General features: G+C 43.0%; 1 protein-coding gene across 1 annotated transcript in view; it reads right to left on the reverse strand.

The window, feature by feature from the left end:
• Positions 1–13,953, reverse strand: part of PDE8B (phosphodiesterase 8B) — a 71,652-nt gene extending 57,699 nt beyond the window's left edge. The window contains exon 1 of the mRNA XM_069000982.1: positions 13,642–13,953. Within this exon, the coding sequence (XP_068857083.1) occupies positions 13,642–13,953 (312 nt within the window). The remainder of the gene's footprint in view (positions 1–13,641) is intronic.
• Positions 13,954–19,577: the final 5,624 nt, after the last annotated feature.

The following is a 19,577-nucleotide window of genomic DNA, read 5'->3' on the forward strand; positions in this document are numbered from 1 at the left end:
TCTACTTCAGAGTGAGGAAGAATGATTGAAGATATTTAGCAGCTGGTAGAAGCAAGCTGTGAACTGTGACCAAAAAGGACCAAGAAATCCACACATTCAAATATATCCTGTTTTTATTCCATTTTCAGTAAAGGCAATACCTTTGCAACTGTTCAAACAGGCAAGGAGAGGGGGAATAAAATAAATAAAATTTATTTTGGCAATAAAACCAACCAAAACTGGAGGAAAGATGCCAGCAGATGGCTCACCCAACCTGCAGATAAGAATACAGCAAGTATATGTACAAACATACAAAATAATCTCCCATTTTTCACAGAAGGCAAACTATCCTCTTCCTATGTGATCACTTCCTCAGTGATCCTATGCTGAAAGAACAGGTGAAAAATAAAAATCCTGGGACAGGATGGGTGGCAGATGAACCAAAGGGTGTGGTGGCAAGAAGCACTGCTGACATCTCCAAGTGATGCAAATCTTGTATGTTGCACTGATGCCCTGCCACTACCTCCTTCAGCAATCAAGAAATGTTGAACAGTTATCAGGGACAGTTAGGAACAAGCCGTTTGGAAGAGCAGCACTGCCCAGCCCAAGTACAGCTAAAATAGTCAAGGGCTGTGCAGGGGTTGTTTTGATCCCTTTTAGTCCCCTAATGGCAAGAGAATGTATCAAGGCCCAGTCACTTATTTCTATCTAATTAAAAATAAAACATGGGAAAATTTTCAGAAAATTTGAATAGCCTTTTGCCCATTGCCTATCTAAAAAAAGTCAGATCTTCATCTCACTGATATCAGCGGAGTCCTTCCAGATGCAAGATTTGCATTCTAACATATGGAGTGGTGACTGCTGAATTTGGACTACTGGACTACATGTATGCATTTCCCATTTCTGCACTGGGGCCGGAAGTGCAAAATCATACCAAGTTTTTATTGTTGTATCATTAAACACTGTTTTGCATTTTAAGATCATTCATTAGATTTTGAAATAAAATGCTTCTATTTCTTCAATGATAGGAAGTGATACACAGAAAATTCAGGTGATTAAGGGTCATCCTTTGATGGGCAATCATCTGCATCAACCATACAGGAAAACAGTATTCTCTGACAAGACTTTACATGTGAGCTAAAAAAACACAGAGTCCTTTTCAGTTTTAAACTGTCTACAGATCTGAAAATATTTGCAACCAAATGAAAAATAACAATAAAGCAAACATGAAAGGATGGCCTTAAAGGAGTTACTTCCAGCACAGCAGATTTAAAGGTGAGGTCACAGATGCCTTATAGCTGCAAAGGGGCAAAAAAATCCTTCATCTAAAAATAGCCCCTTGTATAAATGCAGTGGAACCCATGAAAAAGATTCCCTTCTTTGAAGACAGTTCATTACTGAGCTCTTTGAACTGTATGGTTATAGTCTCTAAGCCACTAAAATGCCAGAGGGGCAGAAGAGATCTGTATGTGCATCAGCTGTTCTATTTAATGTGTATCTGCAAACAGTCATTCTGGTTGAGTGTAATACTCATCAGTCCCACTAGTTTTTCTGTTATTGATAATTTTATATTTCACTTCCACAAACCTGAAAGAAAAAGACTGATATCTCTAACACCAGGATGCACAGAATCTAACTTAAAATTATGACATTTTAAATATATTAAGACTTGCACAACTCTTGTCTTGAATGTGAGCCTTAAATAATATCAATCAAACACATAGTTTTTAACCAACTAATGGTGTAAGAAAAAAAACCCCAGTTCTGTTGCTCAGTCCAAGTTCACCTGAAGGACTAGAGTAGTAAAAGCTCTGTCACACTGAAATGAAAAAAATGCCAGAATGTATCAAAGAAACTGTTGCACCAAATAAAATGATAACATTTATACGAAGTTGCATTTGAAAGAAAAAACTACCATTAACATTAAACGATGCCCATGCACCAGACTCACAGAGCTAACACACCATATGGATCCTCTTCTGGCAATATTCTAATTGGGATGGCAATGCAGGAGTGCATGCTGCCATTCAACAAAGTTATCACAGAAGTTGTACCAAAACCAGTTATACTGGTAATATCTCCATATTAGAACAATTTGGATTCTTAGTGGTTACTTGTTTTGCTTTGGTGTTATTTTGTTGTAATTTTGGTTTTGGGGAGAACACCTCTGCCTCTCTTTTGTCAAAGCTTTCTCCAGAAAACAGGTGGTTAGTGATCTTCTGTTGGGGCCCTCCCCCTGCTATGTGGTCCTGGGAGAGGGGCCCTGAGGGCACACACGGGGTTTCCCTGCCCCTGGTCAGCCTCATTCCCCATTGGTTGTTTTGTGTTCCCCTGCGTGGGCAAGGACCCTCGGGTCCCGTGATTGAGCAGTTCCTTGGCAGATCCCGGCCATGTGGCTGGAGAAATAAACATCTCTGAAACATCTGTCAAGAATCGGTCCATAGATATTTCTTTTCCACAGGCCTCGTTACCTGATACATTGTGTTGCAGTTTCCCCACTGTAACAAATGGTAGAGAATTGCGAGCAGAACGATCCACAATCCCTACAGCGACTGATTTGTGAGTAAACTCTGGATTTCTCTTCTTGTTTTTGTTTTGCTGTTCCATCTCTAAACTATGGAGGAACCGTGGAAGGACTCTTGGCTCTCCGAGCTGCATATGGACATTTATCTTAAACTTGAAAAGATTCTTGAACAACGACTTGTAAATTTTAGCTTAATTCAAGCTCAAAAGGAACTGAAACATTTCCTTTCATGGTTGTTTAAGAACTTTTTCTACGTTTCTTGGGATTTGATTCTTACCAAAGACTTTTGGAAGACTGTTTGGACACAGTAAATTTCTGAGTCAAAATATATGCTGATGGAAGAATACTTTTGTGAATATTATTTAATTACTGAGACTGTTGACCAATGTCAGCTGTGTCCTGGTGGAGGGAAGCGTGCCTCAGAGTCTGTGAGACCCAGGCCACGTGGACCAAGCGCTCTCCGAGCAGCAGCGAGGCAGTTCCTGCGTGTGGGCGGAGCAACATGAGCTGCAGTGTCGGCAGCAGAGCGGGGCACGGTGGGAGCCCGCCCGGCCTCATGCAGCGCGTGGTGGAGCGAGCCCCGTGAGAGGAGCAGTGCACGGGCGGCGGTGGAGCGGAGCTGCACCTAGCCAAAATGCGTGCTGGAGCAGGGCGCAGGGGGGTTGTTGCTCAGGGGCCCGGCCGAGATGTGGGCGCGGCCTCAGGCAGCGGCAGCGCAGCTGAGAGTGGAGGCAGCGGCATGCGGGGAGCTGAGCGGCGCGGCCCGGCCCAGCCCAGCCTGCATGGCCCCGAATGTGACCCCGGGAAGAGGGTGCACGCACGAGCAGCCCCGACAGCCCCAGCAGCACTGACAACTCTGGCAGTTCCAACACGGAAGAGAGCAAAAGCGAAAGAGAAAGCAAGATTGCAGCAAGACAGAAAACAGCAGCCAGCTGGAAAATGGAAAAGATCATCGTAGCCAAGGTTTTAGGAATAGTAAAATGGTATAATGTTGAACAAAATTATGGTTTTATAACAAGATGTGACAACCAAGAAGACATATTCGTTCCTAGAACTGCTATTAAAAAGAATAACCCTGAAAAATACATCCCAAGTTTAGGAGATAGAGAAATAGTAGAGTTCAAAATTGTGCAAGGTAGAAAAGGGTTACAAGAGGCAGAGGTCACTAGGACTGATGGTGTTTCTGTGAAAGGCAGTATATATGCTAAAAATTGTGGTCATGTTAGACAATATCTCCATTATAAGCCCCCCTACAGTCTCCCTTTCCTAATCCCACCTTTCCCTTTTCTCCTGTATCCTATTACCCCCAGTGTATTCCCAATCCGTTTTTTCACCCATGGTTTCCCTCACAAAACCATGCGTTTACCAATTGTTTCCCCAAAAATCCCTTTCTAATGCTGAGTGGAGGATGAAGAGGGGGAAGGAAGAAATTAACTATTGTTGTTTAGAGTTCCAACAGGTACAAATGGAAGAAACCCTCTCCTGCCTCAGTTTCCCCACAAAGCATGCCCAGAGAGTCCTGTCTCCCTTCTGTGAGCCCTAAGATGTTCCAAAGAATCTGTTTGGACATTTAAAGACTCAGGAGGGTGGCTTGTTTTGTTTTGAAACTGTCCTTGTTATCTCATGTTTATCCAGTTGTTTTCAATGTTAAGTTTTACATCTCTTTTTGTTAAAAATAAATGGGTGAAATGTCGGGGTCCCTTTCCCCCTGCCGTGGGGTCCTGGGAGAGGGGCCCTGGGGGGGAGACACGGGGTTTCCCTGCCCCTGGTCAGCCTCGTTCCCCATTGGTTGTTTTGTGTTCCCCTGCGTGGGCAAGGACCCTCGGGTCCCGTGATTGAGCAGTGCCTCGGCAGAGCTCCGGCCATGTGGCTGGAGAAATAAACATCTCTGAAACATCTACCATGAATTGGTCCATAGATATTTCTTTTCCACAGGCCTCGTTATCTGATACACGTATTACAGTTTCCCCACTGTAACAATCTTCAATTTGTCTAGACAAATATTAGGTACTTTTCTCTTGCTTTCAAATGTTCAATTATAAGATGTAGAAGGAGTCCTCCGCTATTGTGATGGGCTCGTTAATAAAACAGAGACAAGCACAGACTATCAAGTGACTTTAGGCAGTAGTGGATACATTACTAAAACTTTGTACACAGAACACCATTGAGGCAATTCCTGTTGCAGCAGCACTGAGCGGTAAGAGACTTTTTTGATGTACAGCTCTAAGACTTGGACAGAAATCACTAGACTGGGAATCACATCTCCTCAAGACTCCCAAGTGTCAAAGATATCTTGTGCCACCAAGACAAGACCTTTTATTTCCTGCCAAAACATCTCTCCACCCATATGCCCCTTAAGCCCCACTTCCTTTGGCATGTCTCTGCCCTGACCTCCCCCAGCCCGTAACAGATGACCCATCCACAACCACCCCAGCTTAGGCTAGATTGATCACTTTTTTTCCCACTTGAACAATGATGCCTCACCTGCTTAGCCCATCTCAGATCTTCACTTCATCCATCTCTTCTCTAACCAGCCACCACACTGTCATAGTACTCCAACTGACCTTTCTGATGTCTGCACAAACCTTTAGAATAAAGGTAGCCAAAGATTTCCCAGGTTTCCACCAGCACACTGTGGCTGCCATCCAGAGCTCCATGTGGAGGGAGCGCTGTCCAGCAGCTGCAGACCAGCACACCATGTCCATGAGAATGAAAGAAAACTTTTTTGTCTTGCTATCCTGGTCTCCCTCACATTGCAATTTGAGGTAAAATGAAGCAGCCTGGAACAAGGCCATGGTAAGATGTTTGACATGGCAGTTACTGACTTCTTCCATGAGTCACAGCACTGCTTTGAACATTAACACAGCACTAACCATTTAACACACGTGAATGGCTTTATTCTGAAATGTAATATAACTACCTTTTCTGAAAACTTGTGTTTTTTCACAAAATAGTTAAACAGCTGTTTAAGAAAGATTTGTCTTTGCAACAAAGAGGAAGTAGCAATTCAGGGAGGAACTCTTCAGAATGCATGATTTCAGGGAAGCAGTCTTAGAAGCAAGAGAAAAAGAAACCCACAATAGCCAACAGTCCAGGAAGAAGGGTACTCACATGGGAGAACTTCTTTAGACTCTTCCAAAACAGAGACTTGAGCTTGGGTATCTCTCCAGAAAACACCCTAGCCATCACATTAATGCCTGTCCTGGGGGCTCAGAAGAAATTTGATTAACTTTGGAAAAGAACACACACAAAAAGCTAAAGCCTCATTTTCTCTCTCCTTTTCTAAAAGAGATTTCTTGGTTTTCTGGCTAGCACAATGGCTTCATAAATTGCATTTCATAATGGACACGATAACTGCAGGAGAACAATGACCACTGACAACATTCAAGTTCACAGTGCCCTCAGACAGCCTTCCAAATCTGTGACAGGGGAAGAGGAAAGCCTCTCTCACTGTCCCTGTGGCAAGATGCTGACCTAAGAGCAAAGGTAACACCAGAGACCAAGCTAACACCAGAGACCTCATATCTAATTCCACATTCAATTACACTGATTTTTTTTTTTTTTACAGCACTGACAGGTATACCACCTGTAACTATATCACTATTTGATGAAAACAAGCATATAACAAGATAGGAATCAGACCTCACTCCTCCAAATATAAACAAACGGATTTGAATTAAATCTAACAGGCTATAGTTCTATATGCAAACTGGCTGTGAGCAGTTTCTCCTAGGCTTACAAACAGACGTTGAATAGCTTGATTTTTAATACCTATATTACTTCAAAACTCCATTTTGCCCATTTCAGCAGTGGACATTACTGACCCTACTGATGCAGAGTCTCTCAACTAGCCATTGTTCCATCGCAATTCTAATTTAAATGTGGTTTAATAATATCTATATGCATGTTCACACTTGGCTGCGTTGTCTGTGAATTCTGTGTGCTGGAGTCCAGGTGGTCCAGATCTTTGCAATTCCTGCTCCACTCTTTCATGCTATGAAACCAACTGCATTGGTCCAGTTTTCCCATACTTTTGGAACTAAAGCTGCCTCTTCGGATGCAGTCTGAATCCAGGGCAAAAGGTCAATGAATTGTAAATCTACATCAAAATTAGATCTGCATTTTCAAAGGGAATAACTCACATTATTAAGAGTTTAATATTGAGACAGTTTCTGAAGTAGCACCATTTAGCTGAGGGGTTTCTCAGCACAAATCTACACTCTACCCTTTCTATATCCAAGATGCGAAATATTTGGCACTGGATAACCAAGTCAGTGGGTAGAGATATACAGGGATTTTTTTAAACTATTCTCCAGAGTACCTCTCTATTCAAAGAGCCAGAGGTAATACAAAGGAACAGCATGTCCCTAATGCATTTTGTTCTTTTATAGCTGACAACATGGGTGAGAAAGACATTTATAAATAATTGGATGCTGAAGGATGGGGCTGTGGTTGACACAAATGGCTGAAGTGAAAGGGAAAAATAAAGTTCATCAGCAAATGGACTAATGGTTCTCTAAAGTGAAGAAAGTTACCTGCAGTAGACACCACCTCCAAAAAGCTGTACAGAATGTCACCGTAACTCAAAATTAATAATGTATCCTTAGACAGCACTTCTTCCTCACATAGAAGCAAAGGTGACTCAAGCTTCACAAGCCAAAAGCACTGGTGTTTTGGGGGAGTTGTGGAAGCTCCTGCAGAATGAGCTCATTCTACTTCATGGCCTGTGAGATTGCCCCAGAGAAGATGCCCTCAGAGAAGCAAGGGGACAGCCAGGTGTTGTGTTGCTGCCCTGCAAGGCTGGTGACTTACTGGGCCAGAAATGCACCTACTGATCTGTGCCAGAGGGAGACAGTACTACACAAGAGATCATCGGGTGGAAGTTGTTATGGTAAGCTTGTGCCCTCAATCACTTCAAACACACAGGCTGCTTTTCACAATGCTCTGTACTTCTGTCTTTACATGAGTAAATGTGATTGTTGATTTCCTTAAGCTATGGTCCTGGGTTTTACAAAAAGAGGTAAACTCTGCTACATCATAAAGCACTTCACATGTTATTTTCTAGCAGCCACACAGGTATATAGTGAACACACAGTGTTCACTAAAGGCACTTCTAGAAAAGTTACACATGTACACTAAAGACAGTGTCGAGACATTCACTCCAAGCTCCTCAGAAGATAAAACCTCAGTCTCATTTTACGCATAGCAAAAGTAAGGGGTGGAAAACAGATGCTACTAGTGGTCAGTTTACTTAAAACTGCTTGGTATTTTGGGTACTGAAAACCAATGTTCCAAAATAAATTTTTACTTAAGGACTTAGAGGGCTCCTGGACCTGTTGACTTCTAATGATGAAACAACTGAGGCTCATGGTTCTCTTACAATCTCTCAGCAATTCACTTTTCCTATATATGTGTGTGTGAACACACATGTGGTCATTTTATATTTAATCATTTAAATGCATATCATCCAGAGCAGTTTTTGAAGTCCAGAACATTGTGTGATTCAATGCAAAGTCATTCACCAGGCTTCTCTTTGCCAGGTGGTTTAATATTTTCTGAAGAAATGGTTTTATCTGTTCTATAACAGTTCTTCTGTCTAGCATAGCTTAAGAGCATAACTACAGTGCTTGCTGAAGTTTACCTGCATCATTTGAAGGAGGAATGGAAAGGTCAGATAAAGAGCAGCAAAAGTACTTTTAGTGTATTCATTTAAGATGTCTGGGCTTATTCAGAGAAGAACACTTCTATAGTAGCAATTTTCTTTATGGTAAGAGCTATTCAGGCCAGCATCTCTCAGAGAACAGCTAGCCTAAATTAACAAGGTCCTGCACAGTAACATATTTCAAAACTTTTTGGCCTGCTCAATTTTTTTATGCCAACTCTGCAGACCTCAACTATGTTCAAGAGGTGTCTTATGTCTCAGGTGTCCTACTGAGTTGTGAAATGCACCTTCATCACACCAAGTTGCAGAGTTGGGAGGTTTATTTTCCAAGTTTACACTACATCTGGTATATTCCACATGCCAGAGAACTTACTAGCAGCCAGTTAAACCATAGTACACTTCAAACAAAACAAGAAGTGCAAGAAGTACATGGAGTTTTCTTACACATGGTACTGCTTGAAAGGCAACTGCATTTGAAATCAAGGCAATACTTATTACTGCATTTCTCCAGGACCTGTGGACTGGATGCAACTCTCTCATGACTCAGTGTTCTCCACTTTGTATTTGGCAGCTGCATTCTTTCACATATTCCCCCAGATAAAAAAAAAAAAAACAAACCAAACCAACCAACCAACCAAAAAAACCCAAACAAACCCACCCCCAAAATTCTAAAAGCTAGATCCTTGACATTTTGGAGGATATGTCCCAACACTTCCACCTTGGAACTTAACACAGACCAATGCTGGTAAAAGATACTGTCCCACCATATTTTTTCTTATTTCTGAGCTTTGCTTCTAATAATTATTTTGCTACAGGAAAGGCTGAAAACGGTCAAAATCTATTTCTATCGTGACTGATCAAGAGAGGTTTATAAACAGGTCTTTCTCTTCCACAAAGAACACAGCATAAGAAGAACCAAATCATTACACCTGCTGTTCTTGTAATTTCAAGAAGAAAAATATAATAAAGCAATCAATGGAAGACTGCAAATTATTTGGAGGCTTTTTTCCATCCAGCTAATATGTTAGCAACATGAGCTTTGAAACTTGTCTGTTGTTGTAAGGTTTCAATAATGCTAAAGTCTCAAGATATTCAAGAAAAGCAGAACTATTCACAACTTCTGCTTAAGATTTGGCCATAATTAAAAGATGTAAAAGTAGATAAGGTAAGCATTTTATTACCTGTTCAAATCCCCAAGGAAGTGTCCAAAAAACTGTTTACTTCTTGCTAAACAGCTGGTACTGTTGCACTTCAGAACTAGCAATAACTGAGCAATGGGTCAAGCAGCCATTATACAATCAGCACCTTCTCATCTCATTGTTATGCTTCAGTGATGGAAGCTAAATGCCTTGTATCTTTATATAAAGCTGATGGAGGGTTTGAGATATTACTACTCTTTCTTTTCATGATACTGCTTGGCTTTGTTAAGGAGGGTATAAGGGAAGGAGTGTCTGTTTTTTCAATTGAGTGCTTCTGCCCAAGTACCTTAATAGCACAGTGTATGGCTGGGCACCAGGAATTGTGGGTCCTTTTCCAAATCAGGGTGCAGATGCATCTTCCAACACTTAGCAAGTCCACTTGAGATCTTTGTCAGGCAACCTGCCAGTACTTGTTACCAAGCTTTCAAGATTGAAAGAAACACACATACACCCACCAAAACTGCTGAATGGTTACTCATAAACAATGTGAGTGGGATGGGACCAACACATCTCAATGCTCTGGACAGTTCCGAACTTTTCATTAAGGAAAGGAGAAGAAAAGAAAACAAAACAAAAAAAATGTAACACTGACCTCAAGCCAAATGAATACAGATCAAATTGATTTTGAAAGTAAGGTTTAGATGAGCCATATGTTTTAAGTGACATGGGATAATTTTTTGTTTGGTTGGTTTTTATTTTATTATTTATTTGAACTGAAGAGGGTTGAAATTATTACAGGTTGATTACTTTTAGTGCTAGTTTCATACCATGGTGTGGATGAGTTTTAAAACATTGTAAAAAGGCAGGGTCAAATGTAAACAGTGCAATATTTGATTGCATAAACAACTAAAGAACAGTTTAGAACACAAAATGAAGACACATCAAGAAACATGGTTTAAGCAGGTTGAGCAGTTACACAACTGGAAGATTATTTTAATATATAATAGTGCTAACAGCCATTTGACCAGTATATTGGTTTTGTCCCCTAATACACTTAGATGAGATTTTGTGGTGGTTTAACCCCAGATGGCAACTAAGCCCCAGGCAGCTGCTCACTCACTCCATCACCCGCAGGATAGGGAGAGAATCTGAAGAGTAAAAGTGAAACCACTCATTAATTTTGTCACTTCAGTAGCTAAAGTAAAAGGTGTACACATGAGCAAAGCAAAACAAGGAATTAAGTCACCACTTCCTATGGGCAGGCAGGTGTAAAGCCATCCCCAGGAGAGCAGGGCCCCATCATGTGCAGTGGCTACTTGGGAAGACAAACACCATCACTCCAAATGTCCCCCCCTTCTCCTTCTTTCCCCGAGTGTGATGCCATATGGTATGGAATATCCAATACAGCTGATACATGCAACTAAGCACTACAGCAGCTAAAACCATGTGGAATTGCTAGACACTCTTTCTGTATCAAAATAAATAATACTTTTCTTCACTTTTGTAGAAATAAATATGGTTATCATGTACTACTGGAGAAGCATGTTTCCACACTTTATCACTTCTTATACTCTGTCAAGTGTAGCATACTCTTTTGCCTTTATGATAGTTCTGTAATAATCTAACCCTGTTTTAGTCAATACTTTAGGGTGATGTACAAAATCATGACAGGACTAGCAGTAAGAACAGCAGCTCTACCTCAACGTAAAAAAAAAAATCTAAAAAATTTTACAGATCTTAATTCTTATAAGAATGGAAATATTTCTACTATATAATTGAAATAGTTGATAAATAACTTTAAAAATCCCAGACACCAAACAAACTCATAATTTGTGAAAAGAAGTGAAGCTATCAAAAACAATCACTGAACCACAGAATCATTTAGGTTGGAAAAGACTGGATGTGGCACTTTGTGCCATGGTCTCATTGATACAGAGGTGATTGACCAAAGATTGGATTCAATCTTGGACATCTTTTCACAGAATCACAGAGTTAACTAGGTTGGAAAAGACTTTTGAGATCATCAAGTCCAGCCTATGACCTAACATCACCTTGTCAATTAGACCATGGCACTAAGTGCCACATCCAGTCATTTCTTGAACAGCTCCAGGGATGGTGACTTTATCACTTTCTTGAGCAGTACCTTCCAATGCTTGACAATCCTTTATGTGAAAGAATTCTTCCTGATGTCCCACCTGAACCTCCTGTGGAGCAGTTTGAGGCTGTTTCCTCTCATTCTGCCACTTGTTACCTGGGAGAAGAGGCCAAACCCCACCTGGCTACAGCCTCCTTTCAGGCAGTTGTAGTGTGAGGCCATCCCTTAGCTTCCTCTTCTCCAGGCTAACACCCCCAGCTCCCTCAGCTGCTCCTCACTTGTGCTCCAGATCCTTCACCAGCTCTCTTGCCCTTCTCTGGACATGCTCCAGCACCTCAGTGTCCTTCTTGTAGTGAGGGGTCCAGAACTGGACACAGGATTCAAGGTGTGACCTCACCAGTGTCAAACACAGGAGGACAATCCCTGGTCCTCCTGGCCACACCATTGCTGATCCAGGCCAGGATGCCACTGGCTTTCCTGGCTATCTGGGCACACCCTGGCTCATGCTCAGTCGCTGTCACCAGCACCCCCAGATCCTTTTCCGGTGGGCAGCTTTGCAGCCGCTCTGCCCCAGCCTGTGGTTGTTGTAACCCAAGGGCAGGACCCAGCACTTGGCCTTGCTGAACCAATAATATTACAATACAAATCAGAAAGTTCAAAACATCTGAAATACATTCAGTTTTAATAACTAGGAAGTTGGGAAATGTATTTGTTTATAACAGCACATAATGTAATAATGTATAATAAACAACTATTGAGAACTGAGTTACCACTCTAAAATTTTTTTTTCAATCTTTTGATTTTTTTCTACTCTCACCTTAAAACAACTGTGAAAATGTTTTCATTTTTCTCTCCTCTACATTAAAAAAGAAATCATATTTTGTCCTAAATATTGCACTCTGAAATGTAAAAAAAAAAAAAAAAAAAAAAAAAAAAAAATCCACAAACCCAAAAAATATAAGAAATGTTTTACTCCAGTCATGCTTGAATTTTGTCCCAGTCATTGATGATGCAGGTTCCTCATCTGAATGAGTAAAACAGTAAATGTGACTGCAGACAAGTTTCTCAGCATTTGAACTAACGAACTGACAATGGCTTGTGGCAGCTTTTGGGTTTTTTTCTGTGATTTCTTCCACTTATGTTTTCCTTAAGATGACTTCTGAAATATTAAATTATTAGGGAATATTTTATAACTTTGGAATTTCTTACTGATATTCTAACAAAATACTAGGATTACTTTGTGACATGATATCCTGCCTTATGAGTACATCATAAAAGTAACCTAAGTTGCAGCTAGGATCATGACACCTTTTTTTTTTTTTTTTTTTTTTTTTTTTTTTTATTATTATTATTAATAAACTTTGGAAGAGGGCAACAAAGCAATTTAATTCCTAAAAGGCTTTCAGGGAAGTTAATGAAAAACCTACTCTGATATTAAAAAAAAACCCCAACAAACATCATGGAAAAAAAATCCAGCGCAATCATCTCTTTTCAAGTGCTAAACTTAAGTGAAGAGGTTGACAGACGGGTTGCAGCAGTGCCTGCCTTAAGCACTGAGAGGGGGACCCAAGCCTTCAAGATACCCTACAGACACAGCCCCCGCCCGCCCCTCCAGGAACATCTCCACAGCCCTACACCAGCGAGGTGCACCTGCATACGTGTGCTGGTCACAGTGGTTCGGTTCTCAGCCGAACATCAACGCCTAGTAGCAACAGTTCATTTTAACCAGATACGGCGGGAAGAAAAAGGGATGAAGTAAAGCCAGCACTAAGTACGGGGCTTGTTGCAATTGAGAATTACTCGGGGGGAAGATCGTATTCCGCCTCTCCCAGAGGCGCTCACTCTCTGCCATCAGTCACAGAGCTCAAAACAAACCCCTTCCCCGCTCGCTGGGCGTGCGTGATCGATCCCAGCACGGGGCGCCCCGGAGCAGCACCGAGGCTGTGGGCTCCGGGCGGAGAGAGGCGGAGAGAGCCCGAGGGGCCCGGCGGCTTCTGCTTCCCCCCCCGGCGAGCTCCAGGCGAGGCGGCCCCCCCGCAGCAGTGCCAGCCCGGCCCGGCCCGGCCGCCGCAGCTGCGGTGAGTCAGTGGGCACTAGGGCACCGCTCCTGCCAGCTGCATCCCGCCCGCCGAGCATCCTCCGGCGGGGGAGGCGCTGGCTCCGCGCACCGTCCTCCTTCTGCCGCGGCTGGCAGGGACCAGCATTAGCACCGCCGGAGACCCTCCGGAGCGGCGACGCTTACCTTGGGGCTGGAGCTGCTGGTCTGGGTCTCCGCCTCAACGCTGCAGCAGTGGGGCGTCCGGGACCGGGCGGAGGCGCCGCCGGACTCCCTGCGCTCCTTGCGGCGGGGGCCGGCGGAGGGCGGCGGCTGCCGGCTCTGGTAGGCGAGGACGGAGGGGATGGAGTCGGCCGCGTCTGTCTTAACGAAGAGGCCGTGCAGGGTGGTGGTGCCCTGCGAGATCGTGGTGGTCTGGTGGGGGGAGTTGGACTCCTCCGAGTCCCGGCAGTATATCACACCGCTATGCGAGACGTGGATGCTGGGTGCGCAGCCCATCCCTTCCCTTCCCAGCCACCCCGCCCCGCTGCACCGCCGCTCGGCTCGGCTCGGCTCGGCTCGGCTCCGCTCCCACCTGCCGCCCGCCCGCCCGGGCTGCGGGGCCGCCGCCCCTGCGCCGCGCACCCCGCGCCGCCGGCACCGGCGCCTCCCCCCGCCGCTGGCACTGCCCCGGCCACTCCCGCCCCTGCGGCGCCTCCCCGTCACCCCCGCCCGCTCCCCGCGCTGCCTCCGGGGTCCCCAGACCGGCTGAGCCCCTTCCCCTCCTCGGCAGCGTCTTACGAAGCGCCTGCGACCACCGGGCTGTGTCCACCTGGGGTGGGGGGAGGAGGAGGAGGAGGATGAGGACAAGGATGAGAAGAAGGTTGAGAAGGATCATCACCGGTGGTGCAGCCCCCTCGCGACCTAGGCAGAGGGTCTGCTTTCAAGCCTCCCGTATGGACAACATTACACACACACACACACACACACACACACACACACACACATACACACACACATACACACACACGCACACCTCCCCTCAGTTATGCTAAATACTTAAAAAAAAAAAAAGTTACAAACACTTATTTTGACAGTCAAAATGTGCCCTAGCCATGGGTGAGCAAATCTCAGTTGTTTGGAGGTACTGAAGGAAGCAGTTTAGAGCCACATAGCACCCACTGCAAGTTAAGGAAAAAAGGCCAGAATTGTTTCACAATTCTTAATGCTGTTTTTCAATTAAGCCAGCATTCAATGACACAAGTTGCCATTTTACCCTAGGTGTCTGATAGCTGCCAATCCATGTTTCCAGTCCCTGGGGAGATAATCAAGAAAAATGTTTAATGCTACAGAGATTTACACACCTTCTTAGCTTTCCACAGTGAATAGTTTCATTGACCTCAGTGAAATTATGTAGGAGGTGTAAAGCGAAACATGGAGGTTTTAAGTCTTTGCAAGATTTTAGTTTAAATCTCTCTGTTTTCAATGGCACATAATAAATCCTTCAAGAATTGGTAATGTCATCCAAGCAGTATGCTTCCTGCCTAATAAAGCATTTATCTGAAACCCAGTCACCAAGGAACGCTTGTGTATACACCTTTTCTTCCTCTTGGAATATTACCTGATGTTTGACCGCTATTTCTCCACCTAGTTTTAGTGAGTGGTATAAAAATACCAGAAATGTGAAGCATGGTTGGTGCAAGGATTATGATGTTGAATGACAAAATAGTCTGAATATGTTATTTTGGTTCTTAATGCTTTTGAAGCATTTTCATGAATTAGATATCAGTTTATTCATAAGTGATGAGTTCACAGCTAAAATGCCTCAGTTTAGAGAGACTTCAAGCCTTTAGCCTCTGTCTCTCTTGATCCAGTTCATATGGGTCATTGCAATTGTGGCAATATAGACAGGCACAAATCCATCAGGAAACTCGACTGAGATCATCAATCTGTTTGACCAAGTATTTTCAGATTTCCAGTTGCCACAGTGAACTCGTGTTGGCCCTGGTGATCACATTTTTCTAGTTAATTGTTTTCCCCACTAGTTGTCACTGTTCACAAATAAACTTGTGGCTTACATCCTGCATAGGCTACATATTCGCATGTTTGCCCATTGCCACAGTGCTCTGCTGGTGGCTATCTTTGAGGACAACCTTGAAGATAGGCTCAGTATAACTAAAATGAAGCAGACTGTGTTTCATCACTCAACCATGTAGCCTTTTGCTAGCCTTGCTAGCCTTGCTGCTTAGACTGCAGTTCTGGATGAGACCTTGCTGCCTCCCAGGGCATAATGCACTTAGTTGCAGATGAATGTGTCCTAAAACCTCAGCTAATAAGAGGAGCAGTCAGTTTTATGCATTCCTTGCAATACTCTCAAGTATCTCTTCCTTTCTATTAATGGTTGGGAAATTTAAGTTGGGGATTTGAGCTGGCTGCCCTGCATCACAACTGAGATTTGGAAGAGAGCCAGGAGCACAGGAATGCCATTCAGAACCCATACACTTGTGGGGTACACCCAAACATCGCTTTTGGGTAAGCAATGTTACCCAAAAGACCTCTAAGATTTGTTGAGTATCTAGTTTGATACTTTTTTCATGGGATTTTATCCACCCCAGGTATCAACAGCACTTAGAATTTTAATAAAGGATGTGAACATAAACCATATTTTGACTTTGCAGCATGAGCTTGGTGAAAATACTATGTCATACCCTAAACTGTGTTGCTAGCTATTCACAGTCCGTATTTCTGAATTGATATCAATTAACAGATAAGTTATTTTGTTAGTCAGTCAATACTCAAGTTTCCTTAACATCCTAGTATTCCAGTTTCTGCCCTGTTCCTATTGAATCCTGTGACAACTTTGCTATTGATTTCAGACAGCATTTCAGGAATCTGCCCATTCTCACATGGACTTCCCTTGCTTAGGTATACATTTGAGTTGATGCCAGAAATTAAGTTGTAGTAATAAGAAGTCACAATTCTGGAGAAGTGTTGCTAAATGCAGCCCACAAGCAGCAACCCCCATGCTGTTTACTTTAGGTTAATGGTGAAAGAGCACAATTAAAGAGAATGAACCTCTCTGTGCAAAGTGCCAGAGTGCTTGAGAGGAGTGAAGGCTGCAGGATGGGGAACTATGTGACTGCTGAAAAGCAACAGAAAAGTGGGAAGAGTAACAATGCTTTGCCTGGCAGCAGCATCACAAAATCATACAACCAAAGGATGGTTGAGTTCGAAAGTGGCATCTGGTCAAATCCCCCACACACCCAAGAAGGGCCACCTATAGCTGGCTGCTTGGGATGGGCATATCTGGATGTATTTTTTAGTATCTCCAAGTATGAAGACCACACCTCTAGACTTCCTATTCATTCCAGTGCTCAGCCACCCTTACAGTTCCCTGCTGATGTTCAGAGAGAATTCCCCATTCTACAGTTTGTTCCACGTCCATTGCCTCTGGACCTGTCACTGGGCACCACTGAAAAGAAGTCTGTCCTCCTTGCATTCTCCCTTCAGTTATACATTGATGAGATATGCCCTGAGCCTGCTCTTCTCCAGGCTCAACAGTCTCAACTCTCAGCCTCTCCTCAGAAGCATGGTGCTCAGGAGGAACTCAGAGGGACAGAACAAGAAAGTGATGATCAATGTGAGCAGAAGTTGGAGTGGAGCTGAGTGAATGGCTGCAGAGGGGAAGTATGTCTGTCACTGAAGTAGGAACTGAAGGAAAGTTAAAGACTCCTTTTCCTACCATCAGTGCTCCTCCTGCATCTTGCCTGTGAGAAGACAACCATGGATTTACTGAAAAAGGAGAAAGAAGGACTATTTAAAACACACTCATGTACACTTGCACCACCTTATAGCACACTCTAGTCATGCCTCTGAAGTCATCTTGCTGCAGTGTGCCCTGACTTACGAGCACTAAAGCTGAAGGCTTTATTGCAAGTAGCATGTGGCAGCCAAGACCTACAGAAGGGACAGATATACTGAAGTAGAATCTGCCCTCAGAAACGCATATTTAGTATGGCCCCAGAATGAAGTCAGTGCATCCAGCTACAGGAAAATACTCACATGTATCAGTTTTTCCACTACTAAAGAGCCTTTGCTGGCTTTAACTGCAACTTTATAAATCTTAACTAATTTTATGCTCACAGGAAACCAATTTTTTACACCAGACTAATTTCAGCATGATGAATTTAAGCATATGAGTGATTCTGGAAGCCAGCAGTGGGACTCTGAAGCATCTTGTATTTTGGGTTTTTTTTTCCAGTAGAAAGCAGTGGATATACATTCTCTATGGTGTTTACACCTGCAAATCCCTCCAGAACGAATAAAATATACTCCTCAAAACTTTATATCCCTTCCAAAGCCACTCATAAGCTTCACTTTGACCTCAATATTAAGGCTTTATGCTATGAGTAGATTGCTAAGATAATGTTGGCATTATTGGAAGTATCATCTGTAAATCCCAGTTCATTGCAGTAAGAATATACTACTTCAGAGGTCGTATTTTACAGAGACTTGAAAATCTGGTACTTGACAACCCACTATTGAAGACAGTTACCTCTATTCATGGTTCATTTACTGTAAAACCAGTTTAAGAATGTATAAATAAGCCTGTACAAAAAAAAAATTTACTAGGCTCTCAGGAGGCTCAACAGTTTCTCACTCCTTTCATATTGGTCCAACAAATTTCTTAACTACAGTAAAATCTAACATCCTGTACACCCAGATTAGAGCAAAGTCAATACCTAAAAATTATTTAAATTATCCAGACTATGTGCACTGTTTCTAACTAAAACTAGATACGAGAAAAATAATCATGAGAGCTAGAATAGAACTTTTCTTTGTACACCTCTGTTGAATTTAAAAACCCCCCATCTTTATGGTACTTTGATAATGAATAATATATTATAAAATGCTAACTTCATGCTTTTACTCATCAACAATACAAGAAATTATGGCACTTGGAAATCAAAAAGATTATTTAATACAAGAGGTGAAGGTTACTTTTGCTTGAGAAAGAGCAAAGTGTGGTTTTCAGTCCACAAATCCAATGACTCACTCAACAAAGAAAAAAAGAGGAACATCAGTAGCACCAATGACGTCTCTCAAACTCAACCTAAATGCAAAATATTCTTTTTTAAATTCCTGCCCCAAATTCCTTTAATTTCATAACTCTGAAAAATCACTCATTGCAGCAAAACTGTTTTAATTTACCATACTGTGAATAACAGTCTCCCAGTTAATCCTACAAAATTGATAGTTGTTGCAAAATCCTACAAAAAAGATAGCCTCCAGTAGGTATCATTCAATAGAATGAGGTTGCTGGAATTGCTTGCTAATCTCACCATAGAACTTGACTTCGATCTTCCTTTAACAGTCAGATTTTGACCGGCTTGGACAACACCACTTAGTTCAGTTTTGCCCAGAAGTTCAGAAAATACTTTACATTATGGATGTTTTGCAAGTGGGGAAAGAAGTCTGTTTCAAGGCAGCAAAGATGAAGAGGAAACTCAGTCTGGTTTCCTTTCCACTAGCAGCCCTTGCCACTGTATAAGTGTACCAGGCACAAATTGTTCTGAGAGCGCACAGAGAGGCAGGGGGTCTTCCTTCACTCTCTACCTTCTCCACCGCTTTGTGTGCGAGCAAGGAAGTGCATTGCCCTTCCTGCCCTACTCTGTCACGCGGTTGTTTCTCCCTCCCTAGGGGTAGGAGAAGATGCAGTCCTGGGATTTTGCTCCTCACTGGTGAGAGATGATGAGCTGCCCCAGGGATGCAGATTCCCTCCGGGGGATGGACTTCTGCAGCCATTTTCCCTAGAATGGGCCAAATTGGTACTGTCCTTACTATCAGCTTTATTTTGAGAGACACAGCAAACCTTTACTACACTGCTTTGAAGACGAAGAGTAACATATAGAAACACATAGCAACAACAGTCTTCAGCCACTAGCAGTAGCGAGAGGTGCTAGCATTTACCCGAGGAGCTTAACTTTTGGCAGGACGGTGGCCAAATACTTCTAGTCATGAGCAAATTATCTAGAACAACAGTGATCACACCACATGTAAAAGGTTTAGGCTGGTGCTCTCGAGCAAACTCTTTGGTTTGCCTTTGGGATGGCTGGAATCAAATACTCCACAGCACTCAAAAG

This window comes from Aphelocoma coerulescens (assembly GCF_041296385.1).
Source record: "Aphelocoma coerulescens isolate FSJ_1873_10779 chromosome Z unlocalized genomic scaffold, UR_Acoe_1.0 ChrZ, whole genome shotgun sequence".
Taxonomy (NCBI): domain Eukaryota; kingdom Metazoa; phylum Chordata; class Aves; order Passeriformes; family Corvidae; genus Aphelocoma; species Aphelocoma coerulescens.